A 15,594-nucleotide genomic window follows, 5' to 3' on the forward strand; every position below is an offset into this window, starting at 1 on the left:
CGCTATTATAAATGGCTGCCGAATAAATCAATCTTATGATTGGCCATTCGACGCCATTTTCAATATTTTTTAGTACTTTTGCGATACTGCCATAAGCCGGTCGCGCTTCTCTGATAATCTAGGACTCTAAGGCAATCTAAGTGACAATTTCCCGAAACTTCCTAGGAACAGCCACATGGCGACGCATGCGCACACCTCTCTGTTCTGACAGAATTTATCAGCCTTGCTGTCCAATATTTACTTCACAAGTGTCATTTTATTTGTTTCCTGTAAATTGTAAAAATGAGTGAAATATCAAGTTGGGAAGATATCGAAAACAATCGTAAGTTGAAGAGCAGTTCGTCTTAAGAATAAGAATTTATATCTGTATGTAAATAAGAATTTATATCTGTGTATGAAGGACACTAATGAAAAATATGCAATCAATTTCAGAGTTCTTCAAACAACTGTTGGACACCGACTCCAAGAAGACCGACGTCAGCCCGCTGTTGTCAGTGGCTCAACAATTAAACAAGTTGGGACAAGGTAGAGATTCACATTGCTTTATGTCGTTAAGATCATTTAAATCGTAAATGTTGCTTGTAGCTATCGAGGTGCTGAATGCCGAGCTGCAGAGGCAAGTACTTCTGAATCACGAAGATCTACTGTCTCAAGCGACATGGGTGGAAAAGTTGGAAGGAGTGCTCTTTATAATGCAGTCTCACATACAAGTGAGCGAGGAAAAATTAACATCAATCTGAATCTGAGGAGGCACCAAAAACAAATAACAATTCTCCTTTTTTTTTTTCAGAGCCTCTTGTCGGCAGTGGAGCGATTGCGCGGCAAGATTATCGATCCGTTTAACAGAATCGAAATGCAGACGATCGTACTGGCGCGGCTTCACGAAACCTCCGATCTTTTGAGAAGAGTCTCCAGGATGCAACACCTGTCGAAACGTTTGAATTCTCAAATGAGTAGCATCACACAGGGGCCGGATATTGTTAAAGCTGCCAATAGTCTGCACGAGCTTGGTACACATATAATTTCCTCTGTTCGTTCCCTCGCGTAATCTTACGTATTAATATGTTGCATTGTGAAATTTATATGCGCAGAACAATTAATGGCAGACACGGATCTTAACGGTCTGGATGTAATCGCGGACGATCAGCAGGCTATAAAAACTCAGAGAGCCACGGTGCAAAGAATAGCCACTCATACATTAACGCAGGGTTTACAAGCGATGGACAGGACGAAGGTGTTGTACAATTATTTTTAAGCACTAATAAAATATTTAATCTGAATCTACAAACGAAGTAGATGTTGCTTAAATTTAATTTTATTATAACTGTAATATTTGCACTAATACACACGTGTCACCGGCAGGTAAGCACGGCTGTGCAGGTGTTTCAAAACTTGGGAATAATAGACGGTGCCGTGGACACGACGATAGAATCTACTCTGGCTGAAATAGAAAGAATTTCCACGGAATCGTTAGACGTATCTTTGGTGACGAATCAGGATTTTGGGAAACGTGGAGCGCCGGGCAGAGCCGCGATTCCGTCGCCTGGATCCTCTGGAAATTTACGCACGAGAATTTGGGAAAATCTCGAACGTCTTTTCCAAGATACTTTGTATACCCAATGCTTACAAGTAAATAGAGACAATATGCAATTTACTCTTAATATACATTTTTTAATTCAATCTTTTTTTTTTTAATAACATTTTATATCCAGATAGAATTGCTGCAAAGAGTATTATTGGAGCATCATATGAAAGGATTTCACGATTTGTCCGAGAAATTTTGGGATAAAGTAAATACTCTTCTTGCGAAAGTCTTGATCGAACGTGCTCAAGGTAAATTATAAATATATATTAAATATATACCGGATTTAAGTCCAAGAAAGTTTCAATTGAGGAAATTTCAATCTTGCAGGATCGTCATTTGTAAAACAAGCCTTGGAAGGAGAATATCCAAAATTTTTAAGAATATTTTTGGACTTGAGTAAACGTTTAAAAGAGAGGTCTCACAGCATCGGGATTTACGGTATCGAGTAAGTATACTTATACAAACGTGATGAATACAATGCTTTATATTAATTAATGTATGTGTCTTTAATGTAGCCGCAATGTTCTACTACCGTTCGAAAACGCATATTTGTCGCGTTCGGTGTCTCGGCTGCTGGATCCAGTTCACAATATGTTTTCCGGCGAAGGCTTGCCGACGCACGACGAGATCGACAGTCTCATACGTATGATAACCAAGTAAGTTCGGCATGCTTTCCACATCATGTGTCTTACCCATTGAAGGGAGTATAGGTACAGAGGTATATACATTCCGCATTCTAGCGAACTGAGCGTGTCACTGGTGGACGACGGACTCTCGACCGTGGTGTCGCGCAACGTAGGAAAAGCAATAAGACTATTCTGCCTGAAATGCGAGCAGAGTGTGGTGACCGGCGGCGAGGCAAGCCAAGTGATCGATTCCCCTACTACCGGCCAGCAGACGAATGTCACCCTCGCGAATCTTCTCCATTATCTTTCCAGCCAGACAAACCGTGTGATAGCGAATCTGGCAGGGGGTTTGCCCAACGAGGGGAGCGTCGTCATCACCACGGCGCTCAAGGAAACGGACGAGTTGACCAAGACTCTGCTCGCGCCGTTGTTAACGTCCATTAGCGACGCGATCGAAAGTATTATTCTAACGATGCACGACGATCCCGAATTTAGAGAGTAAGTTCTTAATTTTCATGTTCCTTAATTTTCCTCCTTCCCATCTACTTATCTCGTATCGCATATTATTGATATTTTGATCTTGAACAGCACAAGTAGCCCTCTGGGAAAGGAAATTGGCTGTTCTCTTTACATGCGCGAATTGCAAGGCTTCATTCTACGATCCGTGAATACGTTCTTACTGCCGTACAAAAATCAAGTGGTTGTAGCCGAGTGGTAAGCTGTTTCTGCTTCTCTTCGTCTTTCATCGTTCGTCGTTAATAAATTATTAAATGTCAATATAATTTTAAGTTGCAAAGCTGTCGCGTCGAGATGCATAGAGCTATTTGTGCGTCATGCTTGCCTGCTGAGACCGCTGACTGATTTTGGGAAAGCAAAACTTCTGGCGGATTTCGCTCAGGTATGTCGTTTCCTCACGTAAAGACGGGCGTATCGAGATGCATGTGTAAGAGATTGAAACTTTTAGATGGAAGTAGCTGTGACGCCGTTGTGCCGTGGCGGTCAGATGGGCCTGCTCGAACAGCAACAGTACAGAACTCTGCGAGCGCTGAAGACTCTACTTCCCCTCACTCCCGACGAGATGGTGGACAAGATTCTGGAAGGTCAAGGAGAGAGTGGCGTATCACCGTCTCTCATCCTCCTGCATCTGTTTTCCGGCGCGCCGCCCGAATTAGCGTCGCCGCACCAGGTGAAGTGGATTTCTTAACAACCGTTTTATGAGACACTCATTCGAAAAGAGAAGTATAGATTTGATTTTGGGGAAATTAATAAATTTTATATTTATCACGCAGAGCGCCGGATGGTCTGTGGGTCGATTGTCTCAGTGGATGGACGGCCATCCGAACGAGAGAGACAGATTAGCGTTATGCAGCGGGCCGCTGGAACGTTACCAGTTGACAGTCCGTCAGCAAAATCTCCCGTCGTTCCATCCCCTCTTTCCACATATGATGAAATTAGCGAATTTGAGAGAACACTCGAGTCAATAAAACGTACATTAATTCGTATATGCTATATAAAAAATTGTATATTTCTTGAATATAAAAATATTTTTCCAAAATGTATATAAACTATAAGAGTTATAAATTTTAAGTTGTAATATATGTATATTATATGAGTTTATTTATGCTATGAAACGACGTAACATCCGAGTTCATTCGTAGAAATATCAAGGTTACGTAAAACGAAGCAATGAAAATAGCCTAATATTACACATATTCCACAATCTTTGAACATACGTATTTCTGCACAAGTACAGTCCTACCATTAATGTAATGCTTATTGTTACAGTCCGATCGATTGCTATAATCAAATTGTGTTTACTCTCGGGACCAATCCAGGTTGGCGGTACAACCATATCATCTTCCTTGTCGATCTACAATTTAAAAATATAATTGATATAGAATAGGACAAAATTACATTACAATTCATGCTTTATAATGTGATACCTCGTGGGCTAGTTTCTTAATTTGTACTATCTCTTTCTTCAGGCGTTTCAACGTTTCTTGCGTCTTTCTCAGTTTTTCCTCGTACTCCTCTTTTTTCTCGGCGCGCATATAGATTTTTTCGTTTGCAGTTTTCACCAAATTATTTCTGAGATACTGGAAACTGGAAGCTATCACGCCAATCTGCTTCTTTGCATTCGTCAATGATACTATACCGTCGTAAATTCTGTAATCACGTGTACACGTTCATAATTATACTAAACATTTCACTACACATATTCTTAGCGAAACGATATTAAAACATACGTATACGAATGATTTTTCTTAATATTGCCAAAACTCTCTATACGCCACCTTCTGCTATGAAATTTTTCCAGACTATCTAGGAAATCTTTTCTGTGTACAGTAATATCTATTCCCAATTGGCAAAGATCGTCCTCTGTCAATTGCAAAAAGGTCTTAATATCCATTCCTTGAAATTCTTTGGCGTATTGTTCCAAACCCATTCCATATAGCATTATCGACACGTCTAAATGTAAAACTTCCTTTTTTTTAGGATACACAGAGGGAAAAAAATTTTTCCAAGTGTCCATCTCTGATATTTCGCAATGATTCAGTACCTCCTCTTCATTATTATCCAACAGAGCGGATATCTGTAGAGTGAGAGAGGAGAGTTTAGAATTGAAGTAAAAAAAAAAAGATTCAACGACGCGAGGCAAGAATAACAATAGTTACCTCTGTGAATCCTTTTGCATCCGCGATGTCCTTGGCGGATGAACCGTCCTTGTCTGTCAGTGACGTATGCGCGTTATGCGACAAGAGGATCTTGACGATATCGGGCTGATTAGCTGCAGCGGCGTAGCTCAATGCCTGTAATCGGAGACCGAGAATTTATATGCGGGAAAAACTTCGATATTTAACAACTGAAAACTTACAGTTTTCCCATCGCTGTCGCAAGCATTAACGTCATGCACGTATTTTATAAGCTCGGAGACAAATTCCGCACTCTGCGACATACAGGCGTACATTAGAGCCGTTTCCCTGTAAAAAAAATTGTGATCGTTAGCGCTTGTCCAAGTCAGTGACAGTGATTTTAACATCCGAGAGATATTGATTCCTATATTTCTCTTATTTGTGCAGCATCAATCTTACCTTCGCTTATTTATAGCATTTGCATCGGCATTTGCTTTCACTAACAGTTCAAGACATTTCAGAGATTTTTCCGTCGTTGCCTTTGTGGAATTGCACAGCGCCATGAGAGGTGTAAATCCATCTGTGGGATTTGGCGATTACAGAAATCTTGTATGGAACTTAAAATGATGAGTAGAGTAGCATTAAAGTACCTTTATGCTTATTCGGATTTGCACCGTGTGTTAAAAGATACTCCACTATTTCCAGTTCCAACGACGAAGTCGCGTATAACAATACGGTCCATCCGGTGTACAGAAAGTTATTGACGTCATGTTCTGTAAAAAAAAAAAAAAACCACACAAAAAACAATCCTTATTCAGTAATATATAATACAGAAGGAAGAGAGAGAAGGAATCGAGAATCCCTGATTAACATAAAAATATGTAATAATATTTACGTTCAACATATTCCTGTACCACTGCCAAATGTCCCATTGTGCATGCCTTCACAACGCGATCCTCGTAGTCGCGTTGCGTACGCTCGTCGTTGTCGTTGTACGTCGCCACCTCGAGATCGTCCGCTCTCGTCTCCTTCTTCCCCTCCTCCTTCCACGGAGTGCGCTCTTTGACGACGGACTCCTTCTGTCAACGAAGTGAGAAAAAAAAATTCGTAGTCGAGCAAAATTTAACACGTGCACGTGTGTACTATGTACTCTGCCGTACCTCCTCGACGGGGAAGAAGACGTCGTCGTCCTCGCCGTACTCGTCTTCCTCGTCGGACATGCCACCGGGCCTCGGACCCCTGTACTGCGACATCGCTGCGGGACGATCGGGAGGGCACGAAGCTGTAGGAAACGCTCCCTGCGTCCGATTCTCGCGAAAGCGTCAACGAAAGTGAAAGGGAACGAGAGGCGTCGAAGGGAAGGCTGACGGCCGGGAGAACGAAACGAGCGACGCGAGGTAAGGCGGAGAAGAAAAGCGTGCGGCACGTAACCGCATTCGCGCGAAACAAGACTTACGCTTACGTTTCTCTCTCCTCTATTCTACGTCCGCGATCGCGGACGGATACAAATACCAATTGATACCTCGTTCTCTCCACCACACTCTGTCGAACTCTGAAAAATGCCGGGGAGATTGGCGGCAAACACCCGGCTGTCACGCGTGCGCCGTGCGTATGTTTACGCGAACGTCGTCGACTCGCGTTTGTTTACGAGAGTGTCTCGAGTATACTCCGAGTGGAACACCGAGGGGAACGAAGGGTGACCCCGATTATTGTTGATTTTTTTTTTCCGCCGCGCTGGCGCCTCGATATCTCTCCTTCGAAGGCGTCCCTTCTGCCAAGAAACACCCGCGCGCGCGATTTCGTGCAGAAGCGCAGACAGCTTTTCTTGGAACACTCTAGAAGCGGTTAGAATGCGACGCGACCGGTGGCGCGATGCCCGCACCGCTTCGACGTTGATCCACGGCCAAGAGAGGCAGCTCGCTAACGCGATCACAACAATTATTTCGGGATCGTAAAAACAAAAATGTTAAACGCTCCCGTTGTTTATGCAATTCTGGGCCAGTCTTAGCGAGAGTATATCCCCGAGCGATTAAGTTTTGACATATTTTACCCAGTCGGTTCTTCGCAATCGATCGACCCTTTTCGACGTCAAAGTGAGTTCAGTCAGCTGTTAGTCAATTTCTTCCTGGTAATTTCAATTTTTTTCCCGGTAAAAAAAAGTAAAGCACAAGTAAACCAGTCTGCGTTCGTGGCTAATTTTGTTGAGTGCAGCCTCTGGCCATTAAGGATACATTAACTCAATTGAAATCGTGCCATATCGAATTTTCAGATCTCCCTCGGCGGCTGTATAATAACGGCGACGATTGTGTTTTAATTAATTAACAGAGATGGATCACAACGTGCTCGTGGCGTTCGATTTCGATCACACCATCTGCGACGACAACACCGACCTGGTGGTGCAGGAGTTGCTCGGAGTCGCGGGGAGGGCGATATCCAAGGACGTGGAGAAGCTGCGGAGGACGAGCTGGATCGCGTACATGGGCAGGATCTTCGAGCTGCTGCAGGAGGTCGCCGTGGGCCCGGGCCAGATCGAGGAGACCGTCGTCGGGATACCCGCGGTCGCGGGGATGCAGGAGCTCCTCGTCCTCCTGCAGGCCAGCGGCCACGAGATCGTCGTCATCAGCGACTCCAACAGCGTGTTCATAGACACCTGGCTGCGCAGCAGGGGCCTCGAGCGCGTCGTGTCGCGCGTCTTCACGAATCCGGCCCGGTACGACGACCACGGCAGGCTCAGGGTGGACGGGTATCACGCGCAGACCGCGTGCCGGCTGAGCCCTGTCAATCTCTGCAAGGGGCAGATCCTCACGGACTACGTTCGGGACAAGCGCGAGCAGGGCAGGACCTACGCGAGGATCGTCTACGTCGGCGACGGGAGCAACGACCTCTGCCCGATTTTGCGCCTCTCGAAGACCGATCTGGCGTGTCCGCGCAAGGGTTACCGGCTAATCGAGCGGCTCGACGGATCGCCCAGCTCCACGTCGATCCAGGCGAAGATCGTGCCGTGGGCGGACGGCATCGAGCTGCAGCGCAGCTTGAAGGAGCTCATATACTTTCGTTAGAACGATTCCATTGTTAGATCTAGACAGACAGACATTAGAGCCAGACAGTCACGCACAGCTGACTTGTATACTCCCTGTGATGGTACTTCTGTATACAACTCGACTTGTCCGTATCTTGCGTTTTTTGGACCACAGGATAAGATCGTTAAATATAATGAACTATTTTCTCTCGAGATCGTTTATTTTGTGATACATCACGATGTGATACGAGAATGTTTATTTAATTAACTCCATAACGCACAACACATCAAATTATTGCGATTTAGAGATAGCAGTGCTAACCAATAAGAAATTTCATATTTCGCTTTACTCTAATTAAAAGAAATATTGCTGATTACAGGAATATTATACGTATACAGGCATGTGAGTAACATGAGTATAAAGTTGTAACTATATTTTTAAAATAAAATCTATAACTTCATTAGACAATAAATCCTGACGTTTAAAATGCGCCGGCAGCATTTAAGATATAGTCAGTATCAAGTTTCAAGTAAATTTTACCAAATTTTTATTAAACCAATAAATATTTAAAGGTCCAAAACAAATCTTCGCTCAGTATTTAATATAATAGAGTTTGAATTTAATATTTAAATAATAGAGAATTCAATATAATAAAGTTTGAATTTAATAATTTAAATAATGGAGAATTTAATATTTTAGAATTTAATATTCAATATAATAAAGTTTGAATTTAATATTTGAATTTAAATTTTAAGCGAATTAGATTTGTTTTGAATTTTCGAGCTTATCGATGATCGAGAATCTCTGTTAATAAATTAAGGAGATCGGCGTGACCTGAGGTAACTCGAAATCAGGGACCCGCGCGCGCGCGCGCGCTTGTCGCCGTTTTTACCGTGCGATACGGGTATAAAACAACTTGTCGATATGCAATTATGTAAGTTGCGCGCGCATTGTTAAGCGCGCCTGGCGAGGAGAGGTTAAGTGCGGGCGCTCGTGACGTACGCACAGTGTACTGCACAGTGGTGGTGGGCCACCACGGTATACCTGGGACTCCGATGTTAATTGCTGCCCTGCATCACCCGTTACTGGCCGCTACCGCGAGCGGCGACGACGACGACGGCGGCGACGGCGAGGGTCGGCGGTGGAGAACGTTCGCGTGATCGATGGTACCCGCCTCCTCCTGCGTGACGGCGCCGCGGGAGCCAATTTAGAGAGCCCTGCGAAAGGATATAACTCCTTCGCCGACGACACGTCCACGGCCGCCGCATAGCGACGGCGAAACTTCGCTCGCGATAAAGTGATAAGTGCACAGTAAGCGGAACGTCTCTGTATATATATATCTATACACGCGTACCCTCACGGATCCATTCAATTTTTCGCATATGGGCGCACGCCCGCGTCATGGTACAGTATTTACCAGTAAATAGGCATGAAATATTCATGCTGGGAAAAAAAAAACCCGCTTCCGTAAAGTAAAATGCGACTGCCTTAATTATGCGCATTCGTTCCGTGCGGCACGAGCAGTATTTTCGCCGTAACGGTACAATGGTGATTAGAATTAAGCCACAATCGGATTCTAATGCTTTTATGTGTAGAGGTATTTTTTTTCTTATATAATACAAGGCAAGATCTCTTTTCTCTGCCATCCAGCCGTGTAAACTAAAAAACGACTGCCAAATGTAAATATATATGTATATATATATTTACATTTATAAAATCGTTATACTAATTTTATTAAATATTCGAATATATTTGAATGATGTAACTTATATGTATATTTTAAGCTCATTCGACCGGATGTATTCTGTTTTCCTTCGTGCTGGCGTCGCCGCAGGCTTCTTGAATTCGGATTATATTCATATTCAGGGCATTTCTTACGACACCGAAGGAAATAGCGCTCAAAAACGTGACGTCGTTGAACCACTGAGGCGCGCGGGTGCACGAGTACACTTTCAGCAGAGTCCCCAGGAACACCGGTGTCCAGAGAACGACGCACAGTATCAACGACAGCCTGATGGTGTCGAGGATTCTTACCGTGCACTCTACCTCCGAGACCGCGCTCTCATTTTCCCCGCCACTCTCACGGTCCCTCCTCACCGCATCCACATCCGTCCAACCGTGATCGTTCCTGGATCTCTGCGGCGTGCCCTCCACCGACGAATCCTCCCGACGACGAGTCTTCCTGCCGTCCGAAGTAAGATTGGCCTTTGCCCTTAATGTCGCGAGCGCATTCTTACACATGTGCCTTCCTCGCATTTGCAGGATGCAGGAGAGGAGAATCGGCAGGAAGTATATCGCGAAGGACAGCACGAACAGCTGCAGCTTCAGGAACCTGGTTGAGACGAGGCACTCGTTGGCCATGTGCAGCGAACCGCCCTGCCTCGACTGCCCAGCACTCGCGTGGCGGTCGTCGTTGGAAAGCAGATCCTCGATCGAATTCGGCTTCCTCTTCGCAATGTGATTCTTCACACTGCTAATCTCAGGTTCCACGTCCCTGGGTCGACTCGTTGGGCGGCTGTAATGATTTTTCGCCGCCGAATGCACGCCGGCAGCTTGAATGCGTCTCCTTATCTCGCTATATATTTGACTGTTGGACGTTGCATTTTGCGCGGGGGAAGTAACGGCGGTCCTCCGAGTTGTACTTCCCTCTGTACTTGCGAGATACGTCTGCGCATCCTCTGGATAACTGTCGTCCGACACGCGGCTCCCAGATGTGGTCGCGTCTAATTTCTCCGCACTCTTCGACAAATCGTAGAATAACGGGACTTCCGAATCTTGCTTCAGATGCATATTATTTATGAACGAATTATGGACACTTATATTCCGTTGTGTTAGCGCGTTATTTAGTCCGGGAACGCTGTTATTTGTAATGTTCTTGATGTACTTCATTACATTATTTTCTAGAATGTACCGCGTCAGATTTTGCGGTCCGGAAGTATCAGGGAAACTCGTGATTCCCGTGTCTTCTGCGTGTGTCAAATTGCGCGCATAATTCAACTCGGTTCTGACGATACCCTGAACTTTAGACACCACTTCGTCTATTTCCACGCTGCTCGTCTTGATCGAATCGAACGACTCATTGAGCAAATGATTACGCTCCGGCGGAACGGAGCCAGTAACATTCGGATTGTCAGCCTCCGAAAGTGTATCGAGGTCATTAATCGGAAAATTACTTCCGAGCACGCATTCGATATCCTCCGTATTTCTCACGTTACTCATATCATTGTATTCGGCGAAATATAGGATTCCTACAACGAGAAACGGCACGAGCCAGTGGCTGGTGACGAGGAAACTCGTCGGCCCTTTGGCGTCCTCTTTCGCCGTTCGAAATTTCGCGATCTTCACAAGTCCCTGTACGATGTTGCTCCTGGTCTTCGTGTTAATATCTTGTTGCGACTCCTGCTCGTTCTCCGATATCTCACTCTCACGTCGTTTGACTTCGGCATCCTTCGGTCCTCCGGATTGCGCGTTCTTCAGTGACTTCATTACGTTAGCGCATCTCCGCCTCACGCATGCCGCATCGAAATTGCATTGCACAGACATTGTCAGTAAAGATACGAACGCGTTCGTCAGCGCGGCGAGTAACATCCCGTATTGCATGAGTATGTCCTTCATGCCGCACGTTAAAGTCACGTTGAGCTCGACCTCCCCGCCGTTGTCGACCGCCCCGCGTAGATCGGTCTTCAGGAACGAAAATCGATAGTTATCTCCGTTCGTCCACGTGCGGCTCGACGTATCGCCGTCGGTGCTATTCTGCCAGTTGTAACTCAATCTTATCCCGGCTTCGATATGATTCACGAGCAATATAACAGCCGTCAACGCGGCACTAAAGACGTCCGATGCCGAGAGAACGTAAAACGGCGATTTCCTCGTGCGCCTGCACCCTTTCCACAGTAGAACCGCGAGCGCGATTACGCTGGACAGCAGCAGCGTGTAGCCTGTTGCGTCTAGCACCGCGGAATGCATGGTGCGACGGCAGATATCCTTCTCGATTCAGAATATATTCGTCCGCTCGATCGTAATTATTTACGCCGATTATTCCTTAAAACGGCCACACCTTGAGATCGGTAGAAGCCGACTGAGTGAAGCACTTGCTGCTAGCATATGGGTACTGCATTTCGTGTACATGTGGGTACCCAGTTAGCGTGCCTAACGTAGTTTAGATTTAACTGTACTGCACCGATAGCACATGTGGGTACAAAATACTTGTCAGTTTAAAACGCTGCCGATGGCTCCATTATCTGTATTTTTACTGTATATGCGAATGGAATATCGCACAAATTTTCTCGTTTTACAGCTCGCTATCGACATGTCGACACGCCGGAGAAGCGATCCGTCGATGATCCAGCGGATTTGGGACACGATCAAAATCACGGTACATCAAAGGAGCTTACCTAGTAATGACCGTATGGTACGGCACATGGCTCGAGTTTACGGCTTTACAGAGCAGGAGGGTCAGGAGGAGCTCAACAAGTCGGTCGAGGACGGGCTCGTCCTGCTGAAGAAGGTGCCCACGAAGAGCGGCGTCGAGCAGGAGAGCTACAGACTGCCGTCGACAGACGCGCAGAACGACAGCCACGATTGGTATTGTTGCAAGTGCCAGCTGGCAGGCTCGGTCGAGTGCTGCGAGCAGTGCTGGAGGGTTTTTCACGCGGAATGCCACGTGCCCAGCAACGCGAAGCTGAAGATTTGTAACTTCTGCGAGGCAAGTATAATCTCGAGGCTCACTCGATGTAGCATGTCACGTGCCGACGAAATCTCTATTAAAACGACACGAAATTCTATTACAGAAGATAAACAGCGACGTGTATCCCAGCAAGGATGACCTCAACCACATTCTTAGTTTCACGTGCGGCCATCTGAAAGCGAAATTACCACCGGAAATTACAAATCGTACCATCGTCTTCAACAACGATCCGGTCGTTACGCCACCCAACGGCCTCTCCGGACCGACCTGGGTGAGCGAGGGTGAGGATGCATGGCGGCCGGGGATTCTCATAAAGCGTCACATGGATTTGGCGATAATGGACGCGAAAACGAACAACAATGAGTACAACAATCTCGCCGAATTTGAGGCTGATGCGCACAATATTCTGCACAACATCATAATATATCACGGAGGTAAGAGATTTGTAATCTTCGATTTGCATCTTCGTCTCTAAGCATCTCGTTATCCCGTTATTTTGTTACCAGTTAATAGCGTGATAGCGGATATGGGGCGCACGATGTATCAGGACTGTTGTTACGACCTTCAAGAAATACGTCGTTGCGCGGACTGTTATCGTATATCGAACGAAAAGTCTGAGAAGATGTGGTTCTGCATACCGTGCAATCCGCCTCATCAATTAGTCTACGCGAAGCAAAAGGGATATCCGTATTGGCCGGCGAAGGTCATGCAAGTTAACGGCAATGTATACGACGTGCGCTTTTTCGGAGGTCATCACATGAGGGCTAATATCGAGAAAGTTTTCATTCGGCCGATCTCTTCCACGTTACAAAGTTTGCAGGTAAAAAATTTTAATCTACATCTGTCAAATACTATTCGATATTGAAGCACTAAGATTGAATTTATTGCAAATATACACAACGATGCTCTTGCATCTCAGTTGCGATAGAAAAAAAAATTCACATAAGAAATCAATTTAAAAACTGTTACACTTTTGAAAAAAAAAGAAAAAGAAAAGAGAAACAAAGGCGAAAGAAACCGAAAATGTATAATTACTTTTCAAGGCATTCTATCTCATAATTGATACAAGAATATCTATTTTTTCGTACATAATTAAAAACGTTGTCTTTCGTAGATAAAAAAATCAACGGCGTGGAACAGGGCTTTCGAAGAGCTGAAGCAACATCAGCACTTCTTGCACAAGTTGGGAAAGAATAAGGAAGATAACGCGAATGCGACGGAGGATTGTACGCCTGCGAAAATGCGAAAGTTGGAATCGTCGAGTTCGTCGAGGAGTACGTCGTCGCACGGTTCCAATTTGCCAAAGCAACTGAAAGATTTGAGAGTGAGAGTCGAACGCTTGAGTTCGGAGGGCAATACCGAGACGCAAAACGCAAACGACGAGACGGATAATAAAGAGGACGCTACGGAGGCTACTAACGCCGAGAACGAGGAGAGGCAGGTGCCTCGTTTACCAGTGGCGGAAGACGAGCCCGCGGGAGAAAGCATAACGAGCACGTGTCCGCAAGGCCTGAAGAAGGAAGGCTCCCAGGAAGACATGGTTACATCCAGTTGTCAGGAACCGAGATCGAAGTGCGTTCTCGTGCAAACAGAACAAATTCAAACGGATGGGCTTCCCGCCAAGGTAAACCTTGAAGCCCCTCGGTCACGTATTCGCGCGGCTATATCGTCCGATTACTTTTCGACACTTTTCTGTACGTTTGCAGATCAAAAGGGAACGCCGAACTTCGGAACAACCTACGACAACGGCGCTGGAAAAATTGCGCCGTGAACTGGAGCTCGAGAAGTGCCGAGAAATGGAAAGACTGCAAGCGGAGCATGCCAAAGAATTGCGGCAATTAACCGACAGACATCAACAGATCGTCTCTGACATAAAAAAGAAACAATGGGTAATTCTCTTTAGTTTTTTTTTTTTAGATCTCTCCTTTGAAATATGCATATCATTTTTAAATGTCTATCGTTTATTTACAGTGTTATAATTGCGAAGCTGAAGCGATATATCATTGTTGTTGGAATACCGCATATTGCAGCACGGACTGCCAACAGATTCACTGGCAACGTGAACATAAAAGAGTATGCAGGCGTAAGCGTTAATCATGAGTACAATGATACATAAGAAAGCGTTCAGATTAAAAAAAATATAAAAATATATAATATATAATACATGAAGGTGCAAGCATCTTCCAGTCTATGAAAGAATTTACCTCTTTCTACTTGTCTGTCTCTCTGGACGCTTTTTTCCACCCCTATTATTGTATATATGTATGAATGTATGTGTGCGTTATGTGTATGTATATGCATGTATACAAAAGTATCCCAGCGAAATACTGCGATAAGAAATGAAATTGAACAGGATGCTGTCTAATTTTATTATTTTTCGAAACCGACAATTGTTAGAAGCAAAAACTTGAAAATTTTAAAAAATTTGTGTAATGTCTCTCCGAGATAAGTAAAAATAAATTATTCGACGTAATCGAGGAGTCTGAAGAAAATAAAAGTGTTTCGAACAGGCTGTATGTATGCATATATGTACACATATCAAGAGAAATAGCAATAGAAGCACATTAATATATTCTTGACACCAATTCGATATGCCTTCGTAAACTTCCTTTCTAGGAAGGATTGTTACATGTACACCGCAGGTCTTGATCCGAAAAGACTATTTTCACTTGTATCAAGCAACATAACAAGATAGTTTTAAATAATCATAGTTTTATACTTATTGATATTTATACATTTACGCAATAGAGAACTACTGAAACGAAAGGATTGTGAGACCGTATGCGAGAAAACAATTCGTAAAAGGTATAGATTTGTTAATTTTTTTTTTGATCTATTATTTTTCTAGATAAGTTTCTTTTTGTTCCATATACGATATATTAATAACAGATTTTATACGAATGCAATCTCGCGATCTTTAGCGAAATTGTTCGCGGCACTTCGATATACATATTTTTCCGGAACAGCATGATCATGTTATCAAGTTCTTATTGAAATATGAGTTCCCAAAACCAACCGTGTCCATCTTCATTTTTACAACCTT

The 15,594-nt window shown here is 44.4% G+C and overlaps 4 protein-coding genes across 11 annotated transcripts in view; 3 read left to right on the plus strand and 1 right to left on the minus strand.

The window, feature by feature from the left end:
* LOC105448860 (conserved oligomeric Golgi complex subunit 5-like) overlaps window positions 1–3,770 on the plus strand; it is a 3,966-nt gene extending 196 nt beyond the window's left edge. Inside the window, exons 2-15 of one of the 2 annotated variants that reach the window (XM_011687685.1) lie at window positions 268–322; window positions 433–525; window positions 586–710; window positions 791–1,010; window positions 1,092–1,234; window positions 1,363–1,629; window positions 1,713–1,833; window positions 1,913–2,030; window positions 2,101–2,241; window positions 2,326–2,709; window positions 2,800–2,925; window positions 3,001–3,109; window positions 3,176–3,397; window positions 3,501–3,770. In XM_011687685.1, the coding sequence (XP_011685987.1) occupies window positions 283–322; window positions 433–525; window positions 586–710; window positions 791–1,010; window positions 1,092–1,234; window positions 1,363–1,629; window positions 1,713–1,833; window positions 1,913–2,030; window positions 2,101–2,241; window positions 2,326–2,709; window positions 2,800–2,925; window positions 3,001–3,109; window positions 3,176–3,397; window positions 3,501–3,695 (2,304 nt within the window). In that variant the 5' untranslated portion in view covers window positions 268–282 and the 3' untranslated portion in view covers window positions 3,696–3,770. Of the gene's footprint in view, window positions 1–162; window positions 323–432; window positions 526–585; window positions 711–790; window positions 1,011–1,091; window positions 1,235–1,362; window positions 1,630–1,712; window positions 1,834–1,912; window positions 2,031–2,100; window positions 2,242–2,325; window positions 2,710–2,799; window positions 2,926–3,000; window positions 3,110–3,175; window positions 3,398–3,500 lie in introns of those variants that run through there. The other variant, XM_011687684.1, reaches the window with a different exon arrangement.
* A 94-nt stretch (window positions 3,771–3,864) lies between these two features.
* Window positions 3,865–6,466, minus strand: LOC105448862 (ankyrin repeat, SAM and basic leucine zipper domain-containing protein 1). Of its 2 annotated transcripts, none has more exons than XM_011687691.1 (9): window positions 6,005–6,466; window positions 5,740–5,923; window positions 5,495–5,617; window positions 5,304–5,424; window positions 5,087–5,192; window positions 4,887–5,021; window positions 4,506–4,804; window positions 4,155–4,377; window positions 3,865–4,081 (listed from the first exon to the last, which is right to left on the minus strand). In XM_011687691.1, the coding sequence occupies exons 1-9, from the start codon at window positions 6,095–6,097 to the stop codon at window positions 3,881–3,883; spliced, it is 1,485 nt and encodes a 494-aa protein (XP_011685993.1). In that variant the 5' UTR covers window positions 6,098–6,466; the 3' UTR covers window positions 3,865–3,880. The 2 variants fall into 2 exon arrangements, with proteins under 2 accessions (XP_011685993.1, XP_011685991.1); XM_011687689.1 differs by having other exon boundaries at window positions 4,458–4,804.
* Window positions 6,467–6,613: 147 nt separating this feature from the next.
* LOC105448861 (pyridoxal phosphate phosphatase PHOSPHO2-like) lies at window positions 6,614–8,448 on the plus strand. Of its 3 annotated transcripts, none has more exons than XM_011687688.1 (2): window positions 6,614–6,972; window positions 7,170–8,448. In XM_011687688.1, exon 2 carries the CDS (start codon window positions 7,172–7,174, stop codon window positions 7,901–7,903), a length of 732 nt encoding a protein of 243 aa, XP_011685990.1. In that variant the 5' UTR covers window positions 6,614–6,972; window positions 7,170–7,171; the 3' UTR covers window positions 7,904–8,448. The 3 variants fall into 3 exon arrangements, with proteins under 3 accessions (XP_011685990.1, XP_011685989.1, XP_011685988.1); XM_011687687.1 differs by having other exon boundaries at window positions 6,614–6,937; window positions 7,114–8,448; XM_011687686.1 differs by having other exon boundaries at window positions 6,614–6,937.
* Window positions 8,449–8,611: 163 nt separating this feature from the next.
* On the plus strand, window positions 8,612–15,562 carry LOC105448863 (zinc finger MYND domain-containing protein 11). Of its 4 annotated transcripts, none has more exons than XM_011687694.1 (7): window positions 8,612–9,175; window positions 12,162–12,569; window positions 12,655–12,985; window positions 13,058–13,371; window positions 13,666–14,175; window positions 14,258–14,440; window positions 14,523–15,562. In XM_011687694.1, the coding sequence occupies exons 2-7, from the start codon at window positions 12,174–12,176 to the stop codon at window positions 14,643–14,645; spliced, it is 1,857 nt and encodes a 618-aa protein (XP_011685996.1). In that variant the 5' UTR covers window positions 8,612–9,175; window positions 12,162–12,173; the 3' UTR covers window positions 14,646–15,562. The 4 variants fall into 4 exon arrangements, with proteins under 4 accessions (XP_011685996.1, XP_011685995.1, XP_011685994.1 ...); XM_011687693.1 differs by lacking the exon at window positions 8,612–9,175 and adding an exon at window positions 9,204–9,268; XM_011687692.1 differs by lacking the exon at window positions 8,612–9,175 and adding an exon at window positions 11,921–11,992.
* The last annotated feature ends 32 nt before the right edge of the window (window positions 15,563–15,594 follow it).

This window comes from Wasmannia auropunctata, unplaced genomic scaffold, assembly GCF_000956235.1.
Source record: "Wasmannia auropunctata unplaced genomic scaffold, wasmannia.A_1.0 LD336078.1, whole genome shotgun sequence".
NCBI lineage: Eukaryota > Metazoa > Arthropoda > Insecta > Hymenoptera > Formicidae > Wasmannia > Wasmannia auropunctata.